Raw genomic sequence first — 20,614 nt, 5'->3', positions numbered from 1 at the left:
CTTTTTCTAGGGCTGTCGTTGTAGATATCTCTCTACAGTTGTTTTTTTGTGTGTTACAATTTGATTTGGGGGGAAATATTCCTGTGATTTTTGTTATTATTACTATTAGGGTTTTTTTTTTTTTTTTTATTTTTTTTTTTTATGTCAAATATATAATTTTATCTATTCAATTTGATTTGGGAAAACACCCCATAATGAAATATGCCTTTGTTTTTTCACCAGTAGCCATACATGCACACTAGTGTGTTTATACCGCCAACTTTACAAACGATCGCCGGTCTGCGATATGCTTAGTTACGTAAATGTGTTTACGTGATTTGCAAAAGGAACTTAGGTTACAGGTTTTATCTGGAACTGTTTATTTTGCATGTGTATTCTCCACCAGTTGTACCAATATCATTATACATGTATGTTTACCGCCGATTTGACCAACGATCACGAGTCGTTTCGTCTGCGAGCTGCTTTTTTAATATGTAAATGTGTATGAGCGTGATTTCCAAAAGGAACTTGGATATAGGCTGTATCTAGTGCTAGTGCCGTTCTTGTTCTTGTTGCGGACCCGGTATAGTCCCCGTTAATTTGATCCATACAATTTTATTTTGGGAAAACTTCTTAAGATTTATTTCATCCACGCTAAATCTTTTACTGGTTTATATTTTGATTTATTTTCTTCTTTTTTTTCAGGCGTTACAGTAAGTACAAAAAATTAAAAATAAAAGACTACGAAGAAGAATCTGGTGTATTTTGGGTACAATTCCATGTCATTCCCATTTTTATCCAACGTTATATTATTATCAATGGAATAAATGTTAATATCCGACCTAATAGTCCTCATTCTCCCACTTTTCCAATTACTCTGGACCGACACCATGGCCCCCTTTCAAATACACTCCGCGGTCATTGTTATAGACTGTATCCCTCCCCCACCCCACCCCCCAAAATCAAAATAAAATATCCACTTCAATTTTATTATTTATAAATATGCCGCCCCCCGCCCCCATTATAGTACATACCCATGCCTTAGTCGCTGGAACGAGACATAATCCCACTGGCGGGGATCGACCACGATTCTAGACTTAAATGAATGCGTCTGAGCAAGGCACAAGACAACTTCATCCTTCCTGCACCGGCAGTAAGAGGACTGCTACTATTCCAAGATTGGATTGACAAAATGAAGCTTGTTCGTGACCGCAGTCCTTGCAAAATCAAAGCAAGATACCCCCCCCCCCCGCCCCCCCCCCCCAACCAACCCCCTATTCGAAATCCAGTTGACAAACTTGTCTTTATGTCATAGTCTGCACATGTACATGTATGCAGATGTTCATGTGTATTGCATCGCAACCAGGTGTACAGACCACCAAAGCTACACAGCAACAGCAAAGAGCCATAAAACCCTATTGCGTAATGTGTATTCAGTTCAAAGAGCGTGCATGTTCATGTAAAGTACGTAATTCGACAGTATTGTTCTGCTGGCTAACGCTTGGTGCCTGTGTTAATGGTTACATAGTAGGAGGGGAAGGGGAAATGCGATGGACTGAAATATGCAATACATTTAGTCTAATTCGGCCAAAAACGTACACTAGATTAAAAGTTGGGCACAAATTTAGAGGGTTCATCAAAAATAAAAATGAAGACAATTAATGTATTTTAGAACAGTGTTCTCAAATTGTGTTCGTCAATAAGAACCAAAAGTGTTCTGAATGTGCAATTTAAATATGACTTTACCTGACGGACATTTTAAACAGTGCTTTCATAATCAGGTTAGGTCAGGTCATAGGGTTTAACGTGCACATTCAGAGCAAGCTGTTTTAGGGCATGCCTGTCATGGGCACAGGTGCCAGCCTCAACTGGCTCCTCCGTCCCGGACAGGAAAGGGTTGGGGTGGGTGAGAGATGGGACTGTCTGCACTGGCAGGTGTAAGAGAGCAGCCCGTCCAATCGGTAGCAGGTGGAGGTGGTTTTGGTGATATGGTAGTTGGAATATCCCTTAGGATTAAGCCAAATTGAATGTAGGAAATCTGACGCATTTTTTAACGGTCCGCCTAAATGGAAATGGGGAGCTATATATATTTTTGAACTTAGTATAGTATGCCGAGAGTAGCTCGTTACTGGGACTTAGTTGGTGTTGAGGTGTCTCCCTAGGTTGCCCATACTGGCCCTTAAAAGGGCCAGATCTGTTCAGAAAAGGAAATATTCACTTGGTTTCACCCACACACACACCGATTGTCACGTTCAGTAAAAATTGTAGGCATTAGGACAACTATTGTTAAAATAGCAATTGATTCAAAATTGTACGTAAAAAAAATGCTAAATAAATTTAACAATAAAAGTGTACACAATATTTCAATTCAATATCTTGAGGCAACGGTTGAGTGCTCGCTTGCGGTGCTTGCGTCGCAAGATCGGACCACCTCGGTGTATCCATTCACCTGATTGGGTTTTTCTCGTTCCAACTAGTGCACCACATCTGGTCAAAGGCTGTCATGTGTGTTCCTGTCTGTCGGAAAGAGCATAAAAAAATATTCCTTGCTGCATTAGAAAAAAATGTAGGGGGTTTCCTCTGATGACAACGTGGTGTTTGACATCCAATTGCCTATGATCAATGTATTCTAGTGGTGTCGTTAAACAATACATTTTGATGCTATTTAACAATATAAAGTACAGATAAATGTTCATAAAAGGTAAATTTTTAAGGAACACCACAGTAAAAACGAGTAATATAAACAAATATTATGTACCGGCTTCGGTGGCATCGTGGTTAGGCCATCGGTCTACAGGTTGGTGGGTACTGGGTTCGGATCCCAGTCGAAGCATGGGATTTGTAATCCAGATACCGACTCCAATGGTTCAACAAAGGCCATGGTTTGTGCTATCCTGTCTGTGGGAAGCGCAAATAAAAGATCCCTTGCTGCATATCGTAAAAGAGTAGCGTATGTGGCGCCAGCGGGTTTCCTCTTAAAAAAACCCCAGTAAGAATGACCATATGTTTGACGTCCAATAGCCGATGATAAGATGTGCTCTGGTGGCGTCGTTAAATAAAACAAACAAACTTTACAAATATTATGCAGTAACACGAAAACAACTGCGATTTAGCGTAGATGATAAAACGTTCGAAATTTCATGTCGGCTTTTTCTTTGACCTACAAGCCCAAGTCAAAACTAAAACAATGTCTATTTCTCAAGCAGCTCGTGCGTCTTCTATCAGGGACAGTTCTAACAGATTGTCTGGGTCACCATAGTGGATTAAGTACTAGCCAGTGCGCTGTTCCATGATGAAGTCTTCGCAAGAATCACAATAATTATTATCTTTTGAATATAAATTAATAAATTAATTGTGCTAAATAATACTAACTACATTTTTAGGGGTGATTTTAAAAAGTCAATGCAATAATTTGAATAAACAAAATCATGGGCTCCGTTTGTTTCGATGTTTGATCTCCCCGAGCAGTATGGTCTAATCGCGTGTGTGTGTGTGTGTGTGTGAGAGAGAGATCAGATGACGTCACACTGTTGCAGCATGCCATCTTCATTGTATGTGACAATCGGTTGAATCGACCGTTGCCAGGCGTGCAAATCGGGCCAGTTGTTCAAAAATTAATCACTGTGTAACCATTAGTTAAGAGAAATTATTAAAACCAAATATTAAATGACTTCAAAGGAAAAAAAATTGAAAAATATATTGAAATTTGACTTAGAACAGCATAATTAAAAATATATTTGACTAACCCAGCAGTGGCCGTAGGAAGCTGCCAAAGGGGGGGGGGGGGGGGGGGGGGGGGGGGGCACACCTACACACACACACACACACACACACATATATATATATATATGCACGGATCATCAAAGGGGAGAAACAATCATCACACTGATGGTCAGTGTGGGGATTCTGTTGCACGTTTCGTGTAGGGCCGTATTATCCACAAGGCTAACTACGCTGAAGCCTAGAGGCCCCACAGGTACTACGAGCCCATCAACTTTTTATTTATTTATTTATTATTTTTTTTTTTTTTTAATTTATTTATTTATTTACTTCTTCTTTTTTCTTCTTCTTTTTTGCTGAGGCACTGTAGTGGGGTGAAAGATTGAAGTACCGGAAGGGACCCGAAGCCTTGTGGCCCGACCATGGGTTCGTGTAATCCACTACAATACCGTTCAGCTGGTATAATGTATTCTAAACAAAATAATATGCTGGACACTGCTTGTGGTTCTATCGAATACTAAATGTGATATTTCACAAATTGTTGATACCTGTCACACTGAGTCCAGTGAATTGCTGCAAGTTGTACTTTCAGGAAAACGTTAGTATTTTCAGTTAAATTTCCCATAAATTAATCACAGACAATTTACAATAGAGTCATAGGGTTTTACCTGCACAATCAGAACATGATGTAGCGCACGCCTGTTATGGGTGCAGGTGCCTCGGCCCAGGAAAGGAAAATGGTTGTGGTGGGTGGGTGAGGGGGCAATTTTGATGCTATTGAATTTTGAATCATCGGCTATTGGATGTCAAACATTTGGTAATTCTGACTCGTAGTCAATAGAGGAAACCCGCAATATTTTCTTAATGCAGCAAGGGATCTTTCATATGCACTTTCCCACAGACAAGAACGCACATACCACGGCCTTTGACCAGTTGTGGTGCACTGGTTGAAACGAGAAAAAACCAATCAGTTGGACGGATCCACTGAGGTGGTTCGATCCTGCGACGCAAACACCTCAAGCGAGCGCTCAATTGACTGAGCTAAATCCCGCCCCTTCTTGAAGGAATTTTGGCGTATTTTAGAAGGGTTCACCAAGCAAACAGTATAACATTGTTAACATTTATGAGTTTGGTGGAGTTCTACATTTATAGGGTTATTTTTTTAAAATGACCATACTGGGGGTGGGGTGTGTGTGTGTGTGTGTGTGAAGGCATTGCAATTGTAGTACTCGTTCCGATGATAAGAAGAGACGTACGCTTCTACTTGGGTCAGAAAAAGGGGCGGGGGTGGGGTTGTGGCAGTATCAGTTGTGGGTAGCATAACGGTAACCCGACAAACCTGCACCCAAATTACTTTCGTAAATCGGGTTGGTAAACGCACAACTGTGCATGTACGGTTATTGGAGAGAAATGGCATATTTTATGATTACACGTTTTTCCAAATCAAAATCAAATGACAATGTAAATGACAGCCCTATATAAAACCCGCACTCGATCCTTTTGTAATTGCTGACACGTTTTGAGTTATTAAAAGAAAGCTCCTAGACAAAATAACATAGGACCGTTGGTAAAAAAGATATACTAGTAAGCATACTGGTACAGCTATTGGAACACAGGTAAATAAAGGATGGATATATATATATTGGACTCTGACTAAACCGGATTCTGTGTAATCCGGATCTCTGCGTAAACCGGTCCATTTCTAAAGACCCATCCAGCTACCGTTTATCTCTTAGGTATAAATCTCTGCCTAATCCGTACTCTGTCTACTCCGGACTCCGGATCAAAAATCAAGAACGAAACAACCGTCCATGCATTAATTACCTCTGTCTACACCGGATTGGGATGTGACTGAACGACGGGCTGCTTAATTAGTTGAACAATGATCGGCACTTGCCAAGTAATTAGGACGCCGTCGCAAGATCAAATACAAAATGTAATCACACTCGTGTGAAGTTTACTCTTATTGCGGTAGGCCGTTAGATCTGGATTTTGTATTCAAATAATTTCGTACGTACGAATAAATAATGTTTTAGGAAATTAAATTAAATTTAACCTAGTACAAATATTAGAACAACCAAAAACACGTTTAATATGCAGCCACTAATATTTTATGCAGAAAAATATATTTGATATGTAATTACAATCGTTAAAAAGTCTCTGTTAGTGGATAACATCTTAAAAATTGCAGCAAACTCAGGAATGTCCCTTTAGGTATATTTTTTATGTCTGTGAAATAATCAATTGCAAGTCTGGCTTGTATGACTGTGTTTCCCAACCATCCATGGGTTCAAATGTCATTGTTGATCGCGAGCTGTTGATCATTCAAGAACCATAACTCTGGATGAACTCTGTCTAAACCGGTCCTCTATGTAAACCGGACTATTTCGACGGTACGAAGTGAGTCCGGTTTAGACAGAGTCCACTATATATATATATATATATATATATATATATATATATATATATATATATATATATATATATATATATATATATATATATATATATACCCGCAACAACAACAGTCCCAGGTAAATGAGGTACCCAAGTTTCTTTTGGAAATCACGCCAGCTCACAATAACTATTAACAGGAGTTATGAAACGAAACAACAGGTGATCGTTGGTCAAATCGGCGGTAAACATAATATTTGTACAGCAAGTGGAGAAAGGGTAAATGGTGGCTAGAGAGAATACACTAGTAACAACAACAGCCCCAGATAAAACCGGTACACAAGTTCCTTTTTGAAATTACGCCAGCTCACATATTACCAAAAAAAGGCACACAAACGATCGGCGATCGTTGGTCAAATCGGCGGTAAACAAGTATACAATGTTATTGATACAGCAAGTGGAGAAAGGGTAAATGGTGGCTAGAGAGAATACACCAGTAACAATAACAGCCCCAAATAAAACCTGTACCCAAGTTCCTTTTTGAAATTACGCCAGCTCACATATTAACAAAGCAGCACACAAACGATCGGCGATCGTTGGTCAAATCGGCGGTAAACAAGTATACAATGTTATTGATACAGCTAGTAGAGAAAATGTAATTGGGGGCTAGAGATGATATACCGGGCCCATAACAACAGCACCAGATAAAACCTGTATCCAAGATCCTTTAGGAAATGACGCTAACTCACACTAATTAAATAAACAGCTCGCAGACGAAACGATGGTTCGGATCGTTGGACAACTCGGCGGTAAACATGATATTGGTACAGTTAGAGCAGAAAGGGTAAATGGTGGCTAGAGAGAATATTCTTGCAACAACAACAACAGCCCCAGATACAACCTTTACCAACGTTCCTTTTGGAAATCACGCCAACTCTCATATTGACAAAATCAGCACACAAACAAACGGCGATCGTTGAGATCGTTGGTCAAATCGACGGTACACAGAATGATATTGGTACAGCTAGTGAAAAGGTAAATGGGGTTAGATAACATATTTGCAGCAACAACATCCCCATATAAAACCTCTTCCAGGCACATGTAGCACACACCTCTCCCACTTGTGGACGAATATGTACGTTTTTGGGGGGTTTTTTGTCCTATATATAAATACAGATTTTTTAAAATTGGCTTCTGTTCCCTCCCCCACTAGAGACTGAGCCCCCTCCATTAGAGATTGTGCTCCAAACCCCCACACCCGGATATTGTTACCACGTGCCTGCGTACGTTCCTATCGAAAATCACTCCCAACACAGACGAAACGACTAACGATCATTTGTCAAATCGGTGGTTAACATACATGTATAATGCTATTGTTACAGATAGTGAAGAAAATGTAAATGGGGGCTAGCGGGAATATATCCACAATAAAAACAGCCTCAAGTAAAACCTGAACACTAGTTCCTTTTGGAAATCGATTAACAAAGCAGCTTGCAGACCCGCGATCGTTTGGGCCGTTGGTAAATTAAGCCACAAACATAATTATATTGCAGGCGCGTGTGCACAGGGGTGTGCTTCAGGGTCTACCCTCCTCCCCCTTCCCGAATTTTCTTTAAAAAAAAAAAAAAATTGCGAAGCATGACCCGACATTCCCTAAAACCATCTCACCAGTCTAGACACCGGTACTCAATGTTCTGCACATGCGCCTGTGTACATTGTTTTGTAACCCCCACCCCCCCATAAACATAGCTCGCCAGTCTAGACACCCCCCCCCCCCCCCCGCTAACATTATTTCATACGCGCCTGCATTGGCAAAAACAGAAAAAGAAAAAAAGAAACGAATTTTAAAAAACACCCTAAATAATACATGTAATAATAATACAAATAAAATGAAGTTTTTGTTAGCCGCTTGTGACAGACGTCACGTAGGCAAGCCACATGCACATTTATTTGTCGATTTCACTTCTTTTCTCTCAAAACCGCAATACCCCCCCCCCCCCCGACACATGCAGTGACGCTCCTTTTCCATTATAGTTTTCCTTTTTCAGCTGTCTACAAGGGTTGTTGGTCAGTTAAATTACATCATGTGTTTTGGTTTTAAAATTTATTATAGTCAGTATAAGAGTGCATGATTTAAGATGCCAATCGGAATATATCAATAACAGAAGTTTTAGGATAAAAATTTAATAATTCTGCTTTTAAAACGTATGTCAATGCTGCGGCATACAAGGTTGTTTTTTGTTTTTGTTTTTTTTAAATTAAATTAAATTTATAACATATTGGCAGTTAACAACAACCGACAGATAAAGAGGTCACAGATTCGCAGCAAAGTGACCGGTGCGAATTTGCAGAATCGCAGCAAGTTGTTAATGGTGTGGAACAAAATAGTCTGATAGCCAATTTGGTTTTAAACAACCGTCCCTCAAACCACCCCCTTCCCCATTTTTTTTTTTTTTTTTTTTTTTTAAATCGGTGGCACATCGAAAACTCAAACTGATCAAACTGATCCCCATCATATATAATGAATTCTTCCACAGCTGACGCAAGTTGCATGTGAGTCAGTTTCACTATTTATTTATTTTTAAAAATTGGTGTTTCACTTTTATGACTTGAAGCTGTTAATAACAATGTGCATGTAAACATGGTCAATATAATCCTAATGAACAGTTCTACGCGTTGGATGAAGTGCAAACGTAATTCTTGTTGAAATAAATATTTTACAAAATTGCCGATCCGCCGATCGGCGAATGTTTGGAAACATTTTTTTTCCCCAAGACCGCCGAAACCGCCAAGCCGATCTCCGATATTGCCACTATGGTTGGTTCGTGTACTGTAGTTGTCAAATACACCTGCGTCAGACCTGGTCTTTTAAGATGCGCGAGTGCGATCGCACTCGCACAGCGCATGTAATTTCAATCTGGTGAGTGTGAAAAATAACACAAGTTACACTTAACAAACAGCGCACATAAAATAATTGTATATTGATTACCACTATTTGCCTTATGTAGCCGATAGAAAGACCCGTTTAATAATACTAGAGAAAAAAAAGTGACGTGAACGGTAGCGTCCATGCAACCTTTTAATATATGACTGGCAGTTATCTTTGCTATACAAATTGGAAAACACTGGTTTAATAGACATCTTCGAAGACGGACCAATCCGATCAAACTCTTTTGCCTATTTAATTTATTATTAATTGGAAACAGTCCACTTTTGTAAGGTAATAGATCACAACATCTGATAAGACTAACTCATATACATGTAGTTATGGGGGAAAAAATGGAATTGAATTAAATAGTGGCTTCTTATGAACTCATTACGGAAATCAGCGAAGTCGGTAAAACTGCCTTGATTAGTTCATAACTGTTAGCTTACAAAGCTTATGTGAGGTTCTGCATATGGCAAGCGTGTAACTTAGATTATCGCTATTATGGCATTCCACATCTGGAATAAAATCCTTTGTAATGACAGAGTTTGTATATCTTTTTTTATCAACAACATTGGTACTATTCTAGACCAATAACGTAATATTGACGACATAAATGTAATAACTGTTCGTAACTGGTAGTGGTAGGTCAAATGACGTGATACCAAATGTTGAGGGAGGGAGACTGGTTTCATAATTGTTGTATTAAAAATGCCACGTGAATGTCAATGCCCCAACCAACACTATCACTTGAACTAAGTGTAGGCCTACGTTTAACATGTTATTTAAATAATAAAAATAATAATATGAGGGATCTAATTCAGTCCATAGTGCACACCTGAGATGCTTGGGTCGTAGTTCTAATTGAACCACCTCCTCAGAATCAGAGGGTTTTCCCATCCCAACTGTCCTAATCATGTTTGTTGTACATAATAATGAAATTCAAGACAAGTTGATTCCTACACGTTTAGTATCTATAATCGTGTGCATCAAATTATCTGAATAGTACATATTGTAATTTTAAAAATCAATTAGTCTGCATTAGTGTATGTCATAATTATATTTCTATAGCACTGCTCCTGAAATATTTTAATAACTCCATTCCTGAAAGGGAAAAGAAGTCAGATTACACTATATAATAAACCAAATAACACAACATTAGAACAAAATATCATTGGTTTATTAATTCATTTTTGCAACATATGTCTCTACATTTACATGTACCAATTACTTCATAAATTAATAATGCTTGGTTTTCATTCACCTTAGAATTTTGATGAGTGCGATTTTTCTCTCGCCTAAACGTTTTGAGATGTGCAATTTTTCACTCGCCATGGTTTTTTAAAAGCCAAGGTCTGCTGTGTGTACCAGGAATGAACGTTTTTTTAGTTGGTCTGATAATAGTAACATCATTGAACATCATTTGATGTTAATTTCAGGGGGAAATACTTTTGGAGAAAATTTAAAACACCTGTCACAAATTCCATGATAGATACATTACTGTAACATATCTGTAAGTGTAGATCCACATTACCGGAATATAATAACTGGATGTAAATCACAATATGTGCAGGTTGAACCTTAATTCAATTACAGAATATATGGTACATCCAGTTGAAACCTCAATTTAATCGAATCAGTTATCTGATAGGTTTGTCTGGTTTTGTGGTAACATATGTTTTATAATGCGCTAACGTATAATTATGGTGCAAAACTATTTTTTAAAATTCACTTTGTATAATAATAATGCATATCTCGATCGATAGTGTACGTACCATTGACGTAATTTCATTTGTGCTGGATTTTACTTTACTCAGTGAAATTCATTTTAGTTCGACAATGGTTAAAACATGGGCAGAAATCCTACAGAGAATGAAAAATAAAACCCCTGAAAAATCTTAAGCAATTAGCAAATATCAAAATGAGCATTGTGTCTGGTAACCCATTTACAGGTTACCACAAAATATAGCATGGTAACCTATAGGTTACCACAACTACATGAAAGTTAGAACTGAATTCCTGTTACTACTACTTTTAACGTGGACATTCTCAAATTGTGGACATTCTCAAATTGTATCGGTACGCGCGAACATCGGTACAAGAAACGAAATCCGGAAGTAAATTTATCTAGTGGACGCTGCTGAAACGCGGATTGCCGAGATTGCTTGCAATTGCACCAGTGTGCACGAACACCAGTGCAATTTTGTACAAGAAAACTAAATGCGAAAGTAAATTCATCTAGTGGACGCTGCTTAAATGCGGAATGACTGTAATTGCTTGCAATTGTACAAGTGCGCGCAAACATCGATGCAATTCCTGACGAGATAATGAAACGCAGAAGTCCGGAATGCATTGCCTGGTTTACATTCGGAAACGAAACTACCGCTATGTTGAAATTTTTGTTGAGAACGTGGTAACCTGAACGACCATTCTCTACTTATTTCGATGCCTGAATTAGGCCCTACGTGTACATGTGTATAACTACAAACATTTAAAAACATTATTAAAAAATATATATATATTAAAAAGTGATATATTACATTTTACAGAAAGAAAGAAAGAAATGTTTTATTTAACGACGCACACTCAACATATTTAATTTACGGTTATATGGCGTCAGACATATGGTTACGGACAACACAGATTTTGAGAGGAAACCCGCTGTCGCCACTTCATGGGCTACTCTTTCCGATTAGCAGCATGGGATCTTTTATTTGCACTTCCCACAGGCAGAATAGCACAAACCATGGCCTTTGTTGAACCAGCTATGGATCACTGGTCGGTGCAAGTGGTTTACACCTACCCATTGAGCCTTGCGGGACACCCACTCAGGGTTTGGTGTCGGTATGTGGATTAAAAATCCCATGCCTCGACTGGGATCCGAACCCAGTACCTACCAGCCTGTAGACCAATGGCCTAACCACGACACCACCGAGGCCGGTACATTTTACAGTGACAACATATTAATTCCAAACCTGTTGGTTACTATTTTATTGGAATATAAATATAAATCTATTTTCAAAACACAGATGAAATCAGGGCAACCAAATATTTGGAAGGGCAACCTCAATGTGAACCCATACTTGCCCTCCGAGCAAGCAACCAAAATCCTTAAAATTTAGCACTGTTTAGTTAAAATAATTTTGACAATCGGTTAAATTTTTGTTTTAATACAGATACGTTACCATGTGACAGCAGCTACATGTATGCAATCAGCCACTAGCTGTGCAGAGAACATGTTACAGAAGCATAGAAAATAGTTTGGAGTAATGTTTGGCAGAAAAATTGTAGTCTTTTTCTTTCTTTCTTTTTTTTTTGTAATAAAAATATATTCATCATAATGTGTCGTTGATTTTATGGAAAATTTATCCACATTAAGGTGGAAGAATTATCATTTCTTATATTAAACTCGTAATTAAGTTGATCTATTTCAAATGTATATTTATTTCCTAATTAGGCATATCTTTCAACAAAACAAACGCCTGTTTTGTATTGAAGACATCAACCATGAATACTTCTTTATGTTACTGAAAGACAGTACGTAATGTATACATGTATGTTGTTTACTGTAATGGGTGCTGGAATGTATATTACGTTATTTTAGAAAATATGGCTTCCAAGATGCAACCCTGTCAGATTCCGTTCAATAAGACATGCATCTATCAAAATAACAAACAATGATCCACATTCTACAAACTTTTTTTTCTTTTTTTTTTCTTCTATTTTTGAAATGCACACTTGGTGGAAAATAGGCCATTAACAAACTAGTAGATACTAGTAGATTATTTTGTAGTTCTATCACAGGTGGCTGAACAATATATAAGTTGTCCAAAGTCTGCACATTTAAACACTATCTGTAAGAAATATGGGGACTGGATGTTGCCCAGTGTTCCACAAATGGTGTAACAAAAGCTGTGGTATGTACTATCCTGTATGTGGGATGGTGCATATAAAAGATATCTTGCTGCTAATCGAAAAGAGTAGCCCATGAAGTGGTAACAGCGGGTTTCCTCTCTCAATATCTGTGTGGTCCTTAACCATATGTCCGATGCCATATAACCGTAAAATAAAATGTGTTGAGTGTGTCATTAAATAAAACATTTCCTTCCTGTAAGAAATACATCATGTAAACTTACCCCATATCACCAGCTGTAAGGGTGATGATGATTCTGTAGTTCCATCACTACTGGCTGAACAATATATAAGTCTGCACATGTAAATACTATATATAAGAAATACGTCATGTAAACTTACCCCATATCACCAGCTGTAAGGGTGATGATGATTCTGTAGTTCCATCACTGGTGTCTGAACAATATATAAGTCTGCACATGTAAATACTATATATAAGAAATACGTCATGTAAACTTACCCCATATTACCAGCTGTAAGGGTGGTGATGATTTCGTAGTTCCATCACTGGTGGCTGCACAGACGATCTGCTGTCCATGATCCGCCCATGTGTAAGATCTGGTGAGGTTACTTCTAGTGATCACTCCACTGTCAGCTATATACTCTGTGTTCGTGGTGACTCCAGTTGTTATATTGTTGTTATTCTGACTCCATATCATTGTGGCATTTGGGTAGCATGGGTTTGTTGAACACTGTAACACAGTGATGACGCCTGATACAATTGACATAGGCCTGGTTGTTATGGTAGTGGTTGTCAAAGGAACTAAAAAATAAATTCAAATTAAAAAAAGCAGGCTTTAACCTTACACTTTTTCAGGTTATAAAATCTAGTAGCCTTCAGTAAAATTGGTAGCCCCATAACTTTAATTTTTTTAATTTTAAAAGACAAAAAAGCAAAATCATTTATTTTTTATTTAAACATGTTTTTTTAGGGTCGGTGTTTTTTTAAATCATGAGCAATATACTGTGAAATATATGTAATAAACTTGCAGACAGTCTAGCATACGTCTGTTATTTGCCTTGAAGACAGTCTACAGCAAGTTGTGTCTGTGTCAATCGACTGACAGTTTGTATGTTCTGTTCAACTGCATGTGTTTGCTGTGTGCATGATCCAAGCTGTTGTAGAATCATGCTTTTAGTTTACATGGTTTTCACATATAATGTAGTTTGTCTTTCGTCTGGGAGCGTTTGAATGTGAGTATGGTAGAATATTTGGGAAGGTAATTTAAGCTAATTTGCAGTAACGTTGGGAAGGGTTGTTTTACTATTAAAATACACCTACACTGTTAAACCATTGAAAATCTGTCCATAAGTACCGGTAATGGATTAAAAAAAAAAAAAAAAAGTTTATTACCCCTCCAGAACCACTAACGTTAAAATCTATACTTACATATTTGATACATAATATGTTTATTGGCGTATTTTAAGTATGGGAATATCCTCGTAACTTTCCATTTGTGAAAAATAATGGGACTCAGCCCTAGCGTGCCTCGTCTCCATTATTTTTCAAGTAATTGAATATCTGTGTAATAAATATATCATTGTAGTATGAGTTGTTTGTTATCTATAATGTTAGTTTAGCGGGTTTCATTTCTTACCATATACACTTATGAAAACTACATTATAGCCCTTAATGAACACTAAAGTTTTAAGTTCAAAAATTAAACAGAATCAGAGGGTATTGCCAATTTATCATTAAATAGCGGATAAGTGGATTTTTAGAGCAGTATGGAGCAGAAACGTTTTTAAAAATCCTTACCAACCTACCCACATTTGAAACTACTGGTCAGAAATGAACAAAACAAAATATTTTTTTAGGATGGCCTCAAAGGACGGGTAAATAAGGTATGAATTTTAGGTTTTTTGGTTAAATCTACCGATCACCACCAAAAAACCAACCTATTCCACCTACAGTAACTTGTTTGGTATGATCGATCCAGAAATGCACAATAGTATTTAAAAAAATTCTTATTACCGTATATCTTCGCCTGTCGAGTCCCTAATTTCAAGCCCTGAAAACGTATTTTTTTATTGACCCGTTTATAAGTCGACCCATGAAAAACAACTTATAAATATTGAAATATTTCTTATTTTCTGCACATGAGAACAATAATGTACAATATTTGAACAAAAGAAAATTATTTTACAAACTTCGGTTTTCACGTTTTGTACATCGCAAAATAATCACACTATTCCAATCAAACTATCATTATTACATAGCATCAAAACGAAATATTCCCTTAGTAGAGAGTGAAAGCTGTTTGACTGTTACTGTATGGTACTGTACAGATGGTTTTGTGCACAGACAACAACTTTATTTATAAACACTGCCAACAGATCACTACGATAAAACTGAAAGTATCACGTTTTGCCGCCATATTAATACATGTAAGGAGGATAACTCTGGAAAGTACACTGGTTTTTGTACCAAATGATGTGTGTCCCTATTGCTCCAGATAGTGAACTGCAGAGATCAGTCTATTTTTAAGGGAAATCTCAGTAATATTCATGAAGTTAATCACCGCCAAAACATTGTTTGAACAACCATTAATGCCAGTGACCAGATTTCAAAATAAACTCAGGCAACAGGTAGTTAGTATTGTTTTACATTTTTACTATTAGTGATGACTGTTAATTTAACTAAGTGGACTGTTGTCTTGGCATGTGAGTGAGATCGTACGAAAACCGTTCTAATGCCAAAAAAAAAAAAATGTCAAATTAACATATTTGAGTATAAATACATGGCATACTTCAACAATAAAACTTGTAAAATAATCCCCAAAACAGTAATATTTTTTGGTGAAATTTTTTTACCCTCTTATAAGTCGACCCCCCAAGTTATAAAATAATTTTTGGGTGAAAAAAATTCGACTTATAGGCGAAGATACACGGTACACATATTGTTTTTAGCCCTTATCTGATAATGAAGGATTTCAAAATATGTGTAGAACTGTCCGATAATAATTAGCTAACAATACGATTCTGAAGATTGATATCGCATACTTTAATATTTAAAATGGCTTAACAATCAGTGATAGGTGTCATTTTGAAGAAACTTAACTTGCCATTATTCCACAACAATAATGTTTTTATTGATGACAATAAACTTGGATTTCCTAGAGATACACAGACCTGTCAACCTTTAGTCAAGAGAAAGCAGGAGGTGTGTGTTGAAAAAGCAGGAGATTTTGTCAAAAAGCAGATGATGTTTTAAACGCAAACAATTTAACCCAAAATCGCAAGGTTTTTTAAAAATTATTACAATAAGTCAATGTCATATATACTTATGAACCTTAGATCTTGGCATTAATTTTTTTTTAATTAATTAATTAATTTTTAAAAAATGAAATATAATTTACAATTTTTTTAAAGTGTAAATATCATTATTATTTAATACGTATTTTAAAAAATAACTCTTTTATCCAAAAATGTTAAGAACACTAATAAGAAATTAAAAAATTAATTAGTACATTTACTGTACTACACTTACAGGTTAAGTTACATCATCATTTGTGGTTTGTGTACCTAAAACCTCAGTCACACTAGGCTTTCGACTTCTTACGACCACTTGTGACCACAAAAAAGTTGTGTGGTCACATGTTGGTTGCAGATGGTCATAAAAAAGTCTTTAGTGGTCTTTAGTGGACTTAAATTGGTCTTCACTGATCGCCGATCACTTTTTCATCATTTTGGTCGCAAGAAGGTTGCAGGTGTCTGTTTATTTTCTTTGTATGTCATTGTAAAATAACCTGGTGACCTAACAAAATGATACTTGGGATTTAAAATAGAAGAAATGGAGAAAACTTGGAGTGTTTTCTCTTTTATAGATACATTACTTGTCCTCAAACAAGTGCACCTCCCCCCCACGCAAGTGGTCTGGTCCGAACATCCCAACAGCCAATGGGATGGCCTAAATTCTTCTACTGCATACTGCTCTCTAGTTCCGGTCACATGACTGTAACTTCCTTCTTTTTTCCTGAGCGCATCGCACGGAGAACAGGAAGCGGGGAGGCCCGGGCGGGATGAAATCTTGAGGACAGGTAATGTATCTATAAAAGAGAAAACACTCCAAGTTTTCTCCATTTCTATAGCCATTACCTGTCCTCAAACAAGTGCAGCATTCAACAGATGGTGGTGGGTGCCGAGATCCGTAGATGCTTGTGATAACTCCCCAACCGGAAAGAGGCTGACTAGTGGAAGAATAAGGCCAACCTTGGTAAGCTCTCCTCCTAGGGATGCCCGTCACAGACCAATGCAGGTGATGTTAGTAACAACAACCAGAATGGTGGCATCCGTCAGCAGTGGCAGGTACGGCTCCTAGAACACATGGACCAGGAGGCGGAAGCCACATCTCATGCTGGTTCTGACAGGGTGGGAAGACGTAGCCACCAGGGATGCAGGTGTTAGGTAACCCTCACGTATTGAAGTGTTATAGTTTTTCAATAACAAGCGACAACCTAATGAGGTGCATCCGTCAGAACATTGAACAGAACAAGCCCCCCGAGTGTTTTCTGTCTAGTACACCAAAGAACTGTTAGTTCAATAACGACAACAAATAACCACATGCAGTGCATGGTAAAGGTTATCGAGACAAAAGTTCCGGCACCAGTGCGTGAACTGTGCAAAAGAACAAAAGTCTAAGCAATCCTCACCTGTCGATTCGATGGACATCTCGGTATGCAGCCCAGAATCAGACAGACATCAACGGACGGCTTGTATTCAACAGAGTCTGTGCAGCAACAACCGGACCCAGATGATGGAACCCCTCAACGTCTTCTGTGGAGACATCCCTCAGATAATAGTTGGCGAAGATGGAGTCCGTAGCCCAGAAACAGCCAGTGATGATGTGCTGAATGGATGTGTTGCAGTGCAGGGACATCGTGGCAGCCAAGGCACGGAGTTCATACGGATTGGAAGCAGACGGAGCAGGTAAACCCTCCTTCTGATAGGTGGTCAGGATAGAAGACCGGATCCAGGTGGCCACCGTGTTCTTGGTAATATCCCTCAACCGACTCTGGTTACAGGAGAGGAAAAGTCTTTTGCGATGTTGTCGAAAAGATCTGGTCCTCTCGATGTACTGGTGCAGGGCTCTAACAGGTCACAACGCCAAGTCCTCAACGTCCGCCAAACCAACGATAGAGAAGGCCTGCACAACATACGAGCGAGGCGCTTGGTCTGGTAACTGATTCTTTGCAACAAAGTTCATGAGTAACCCCAAGTTGACTGCACGCCGATCTCGGTGAAAACGTACCAAGTCTACATCAAGAGCATGAAGTTATGTGACACGGGCAGCCGTGGCGAAACCGAGTAAAAACACCGTCTTCCGCGTCAAATCTTGCAGGGAAGAGGATTCGATCGGCTCATAAGGTGCGGTCGTTAACGCTTGTAACACCAGATTCAGGTCCCATCTTGGTGGCCGAAACCGGTGTACTTGATCTTCAAGGCGAAACCCTTTGATCATCTTATGGATCTCAGGAATACCCGATAACTTTGTTCACGAACAGTAGCGATGACCGAAACGTACCCAGCGATGGTAGACCCCTTCAATCGTAAAGTGGTCCGCAGATACAGCTAAAAATTAGCAAGACGAGGTATCTGGATCGTCTGAGGTTTGAGTTTTTGCCGGACACACCATCGGTGAAAGCAAAGCCATCTGACGTTGTAAGCCGCAGTAGTAGATGATCTGTGCGCTTTCAAAATGGCCGCGGTAGACTGTGAAGAAAAACCTTTCTTCCTCAAACTCTTGGAGATAAAGTCCACGCGTGCAGTTGGAACAACTGCGGACGTGGATGGTATAGTCTTGACGTGGGATGCAGCAACAGATGATCCCAGTCTGGCAGCGGTAAAGGATGTGGATCGGCAAGACGTATTAGATCTGGATACCACATCCTGGATGGCCACATCGGAGCAATGAGTAACAGGCGACAATGGTACAAGTGAAACCTCTGCAGCACCCTTGGAAGGAGGATTGGTGGAGGAAAAGCGTACGCGTCCATCTGTTCCCAGCTGATGGCCAATGCGTCGAGATCCAGAGCTTCGGGCTCCAGCACCGGAGACACGTAAACCCTCAGCTGATGGTTGAATCATGTGGCGAAAAGATCGATGTTTGGTGTCCAAAGTCTGTCACACACCCATCGAAACGCTTCCGGATGGAGCATCCACTCCGTCGGCTGTGGAGACGACGGCCGGGACAATGTGTCGGCTAGTACATTGGAAACCCCTGGAATATGACGAGCCCGAAGTTGCAATGGAATTTCGTCGACCAGCTTGTAGAGACGATAAGTCAACTGCAGCAGACTGCTGGAGTGAGTTCCGCCCTGACGACTGATGTAAGCTGCCGCGGTAGTACTGTCTGTGGCCACCATGAGAGAGGCTTCCGTCAACATCTGTTGCCAACGAAGGATAGCGTAGTAGACTGCCAACAACTCTAGCAGGTTGATGTGGAGTCCGAGTTCGCCGGGAGACCACAGCCCTGAAGTAGTCTGGTTGCTTAGATGGGCTCCCCAACCTTCCAGTGACGCGTCGACGAACAGGTGATGAGTGGCTATGAAGGCCCGCATAGAGACACCTTCTAAGACGTTCGATCGGAGCTGTCACCACTGCAGGCTGGAGCGTAGATCGTCCGGAAGTGAGATGATCAAGTCCGGATTGTTGAAATGAACAAACGGGTTGAGAAACATCTGCAAGCGCCGCAACTGGAGACGACCTCTGAGTGTCAAATCCTGGGCGGAAGTGAGGAGACCCAGGAGACTCTGCCAACCGCGGAAGGTCATTGGAGCGGTGAGGGCTATGGCAATCATGGTCTGGATCTTCTCCCAACGGTCTAAAGGAACTTGAACGAGGCCCAGGTTGGGTCGAAGCCAAGCGCCTATGAACTGTAGAGACTGTGTGGGAGCCAGTCGAGATTTCTCGATGTTGATAATCCAACCCAGCTGCTTGAGAAAGTCCATGATGAAGGCAACATGTGCAGTCAGCCCTGTCTTGCTGTGACACCTCATCAGGCAATCGTCGAGGTACGGGTAAAAGGATATACCTCTGCGATGCAGGAAGCGTGACATCGGAGTCGTGATTCTGGTGAACAGCCATGGCGCTATGGATATCCCAAAGGGCAGGACTGTCCATTCGTAATGACGACCCTGTAGCACGAACCTCAGGTAGTGATGAAAATCGGCATGCATCGGAACGTGCAGGTAGGCGTCCTTGAGATCTAGCGAGGCAAGCCAATCCCCCGGTCTGATCACGGCTATGACATCTCGCAACGTTAACATCTTGAAGGTCGGAGGTGGAGACAGGTAGTGGTCGTTGAAAACCTCCAAGTTGTGGATTATTCGCAGCTCCGGAGAATCTTTCTTTGGTACGAGAAAGATGTCCGAGTAAAAGCCGGGTGTTAAGTGTGCTTCCGAAATGCTGCGAACGGCTCCCTTCTCCACCAGCTTGTTGACGGTCTCCTGTAGAACCTTGACTTGCGCAACGGAATGCCGCGGTTCTTGAGGTGAAGTGGTCAATGGAGGGATGGCAGACAATTGCAGACGATATACCTGTCTTCAAGATCGACGTGACAAACGGATCTTGGCAAAGTGTCTGCCAGTTTCGCCAATAACGGCGAAGTCGACTTCCGACCATGGATCTTCCGACCGGTGTGGTACACACCGGAAGCGTCAAAACCGAATCGTTGTTCTGGTT

The 20,614-nt window shown here is 39.7% G+C and overlaps 1 protein-coding gene across 1 annotated transcript in view; it reads right to left on the bottom strand.

Annotated features, from left to right (window-relative positions):
• Nucleotides 1-19,491, bottom strand: part of LOC121391289 — a gene marked incomplete at its 3' end in the record, with an annotated part of 80,169 nt that extends 60,678 nt beyond the window's left edge. The window contains exons 1-2 of the mRNA XM_041522969.1: nucleotides 19,254-19,491; nucleotides 13,392-13,694 (exon numbers count right to left, since the gene is read on the bottom strand). Coding sequence (XP_041378903.1) covers nucleotides 13,392-13,694; nucleotides 19,254-19,491 — 541 coding nt within the window. The remainder of the gene's footprint in view (nucleotides 1-13,391; nucleotides 13,695-19,253) is intronic.
• Between the last annotated feature and the right edge of the window lie 1,123 nt (nucleotides 19,492-20,614).

The sequence above is a fragment of the Gigantopelta aegis genome, unplaced genomic scaffold (genome assembly GCF_016097555.1).
Source record: "Gigantopelta aegis isolate Gae_Host unplaced genomic scaffold, Gae_host_genome ctg2052_pilon_pilon:::debris, whole genome shotgun sequence".
NCBI lineage: Eukaryota > Metazoa > Mollusca > Gastropoda > Neomphalida > Peltospiridae > Gigantopelta > Gigantopelta aegis.
Note: the sequence above shows the minus strand (reverse complement) of the source record. Positions and strands in the feature narration are given on the sequence as shown.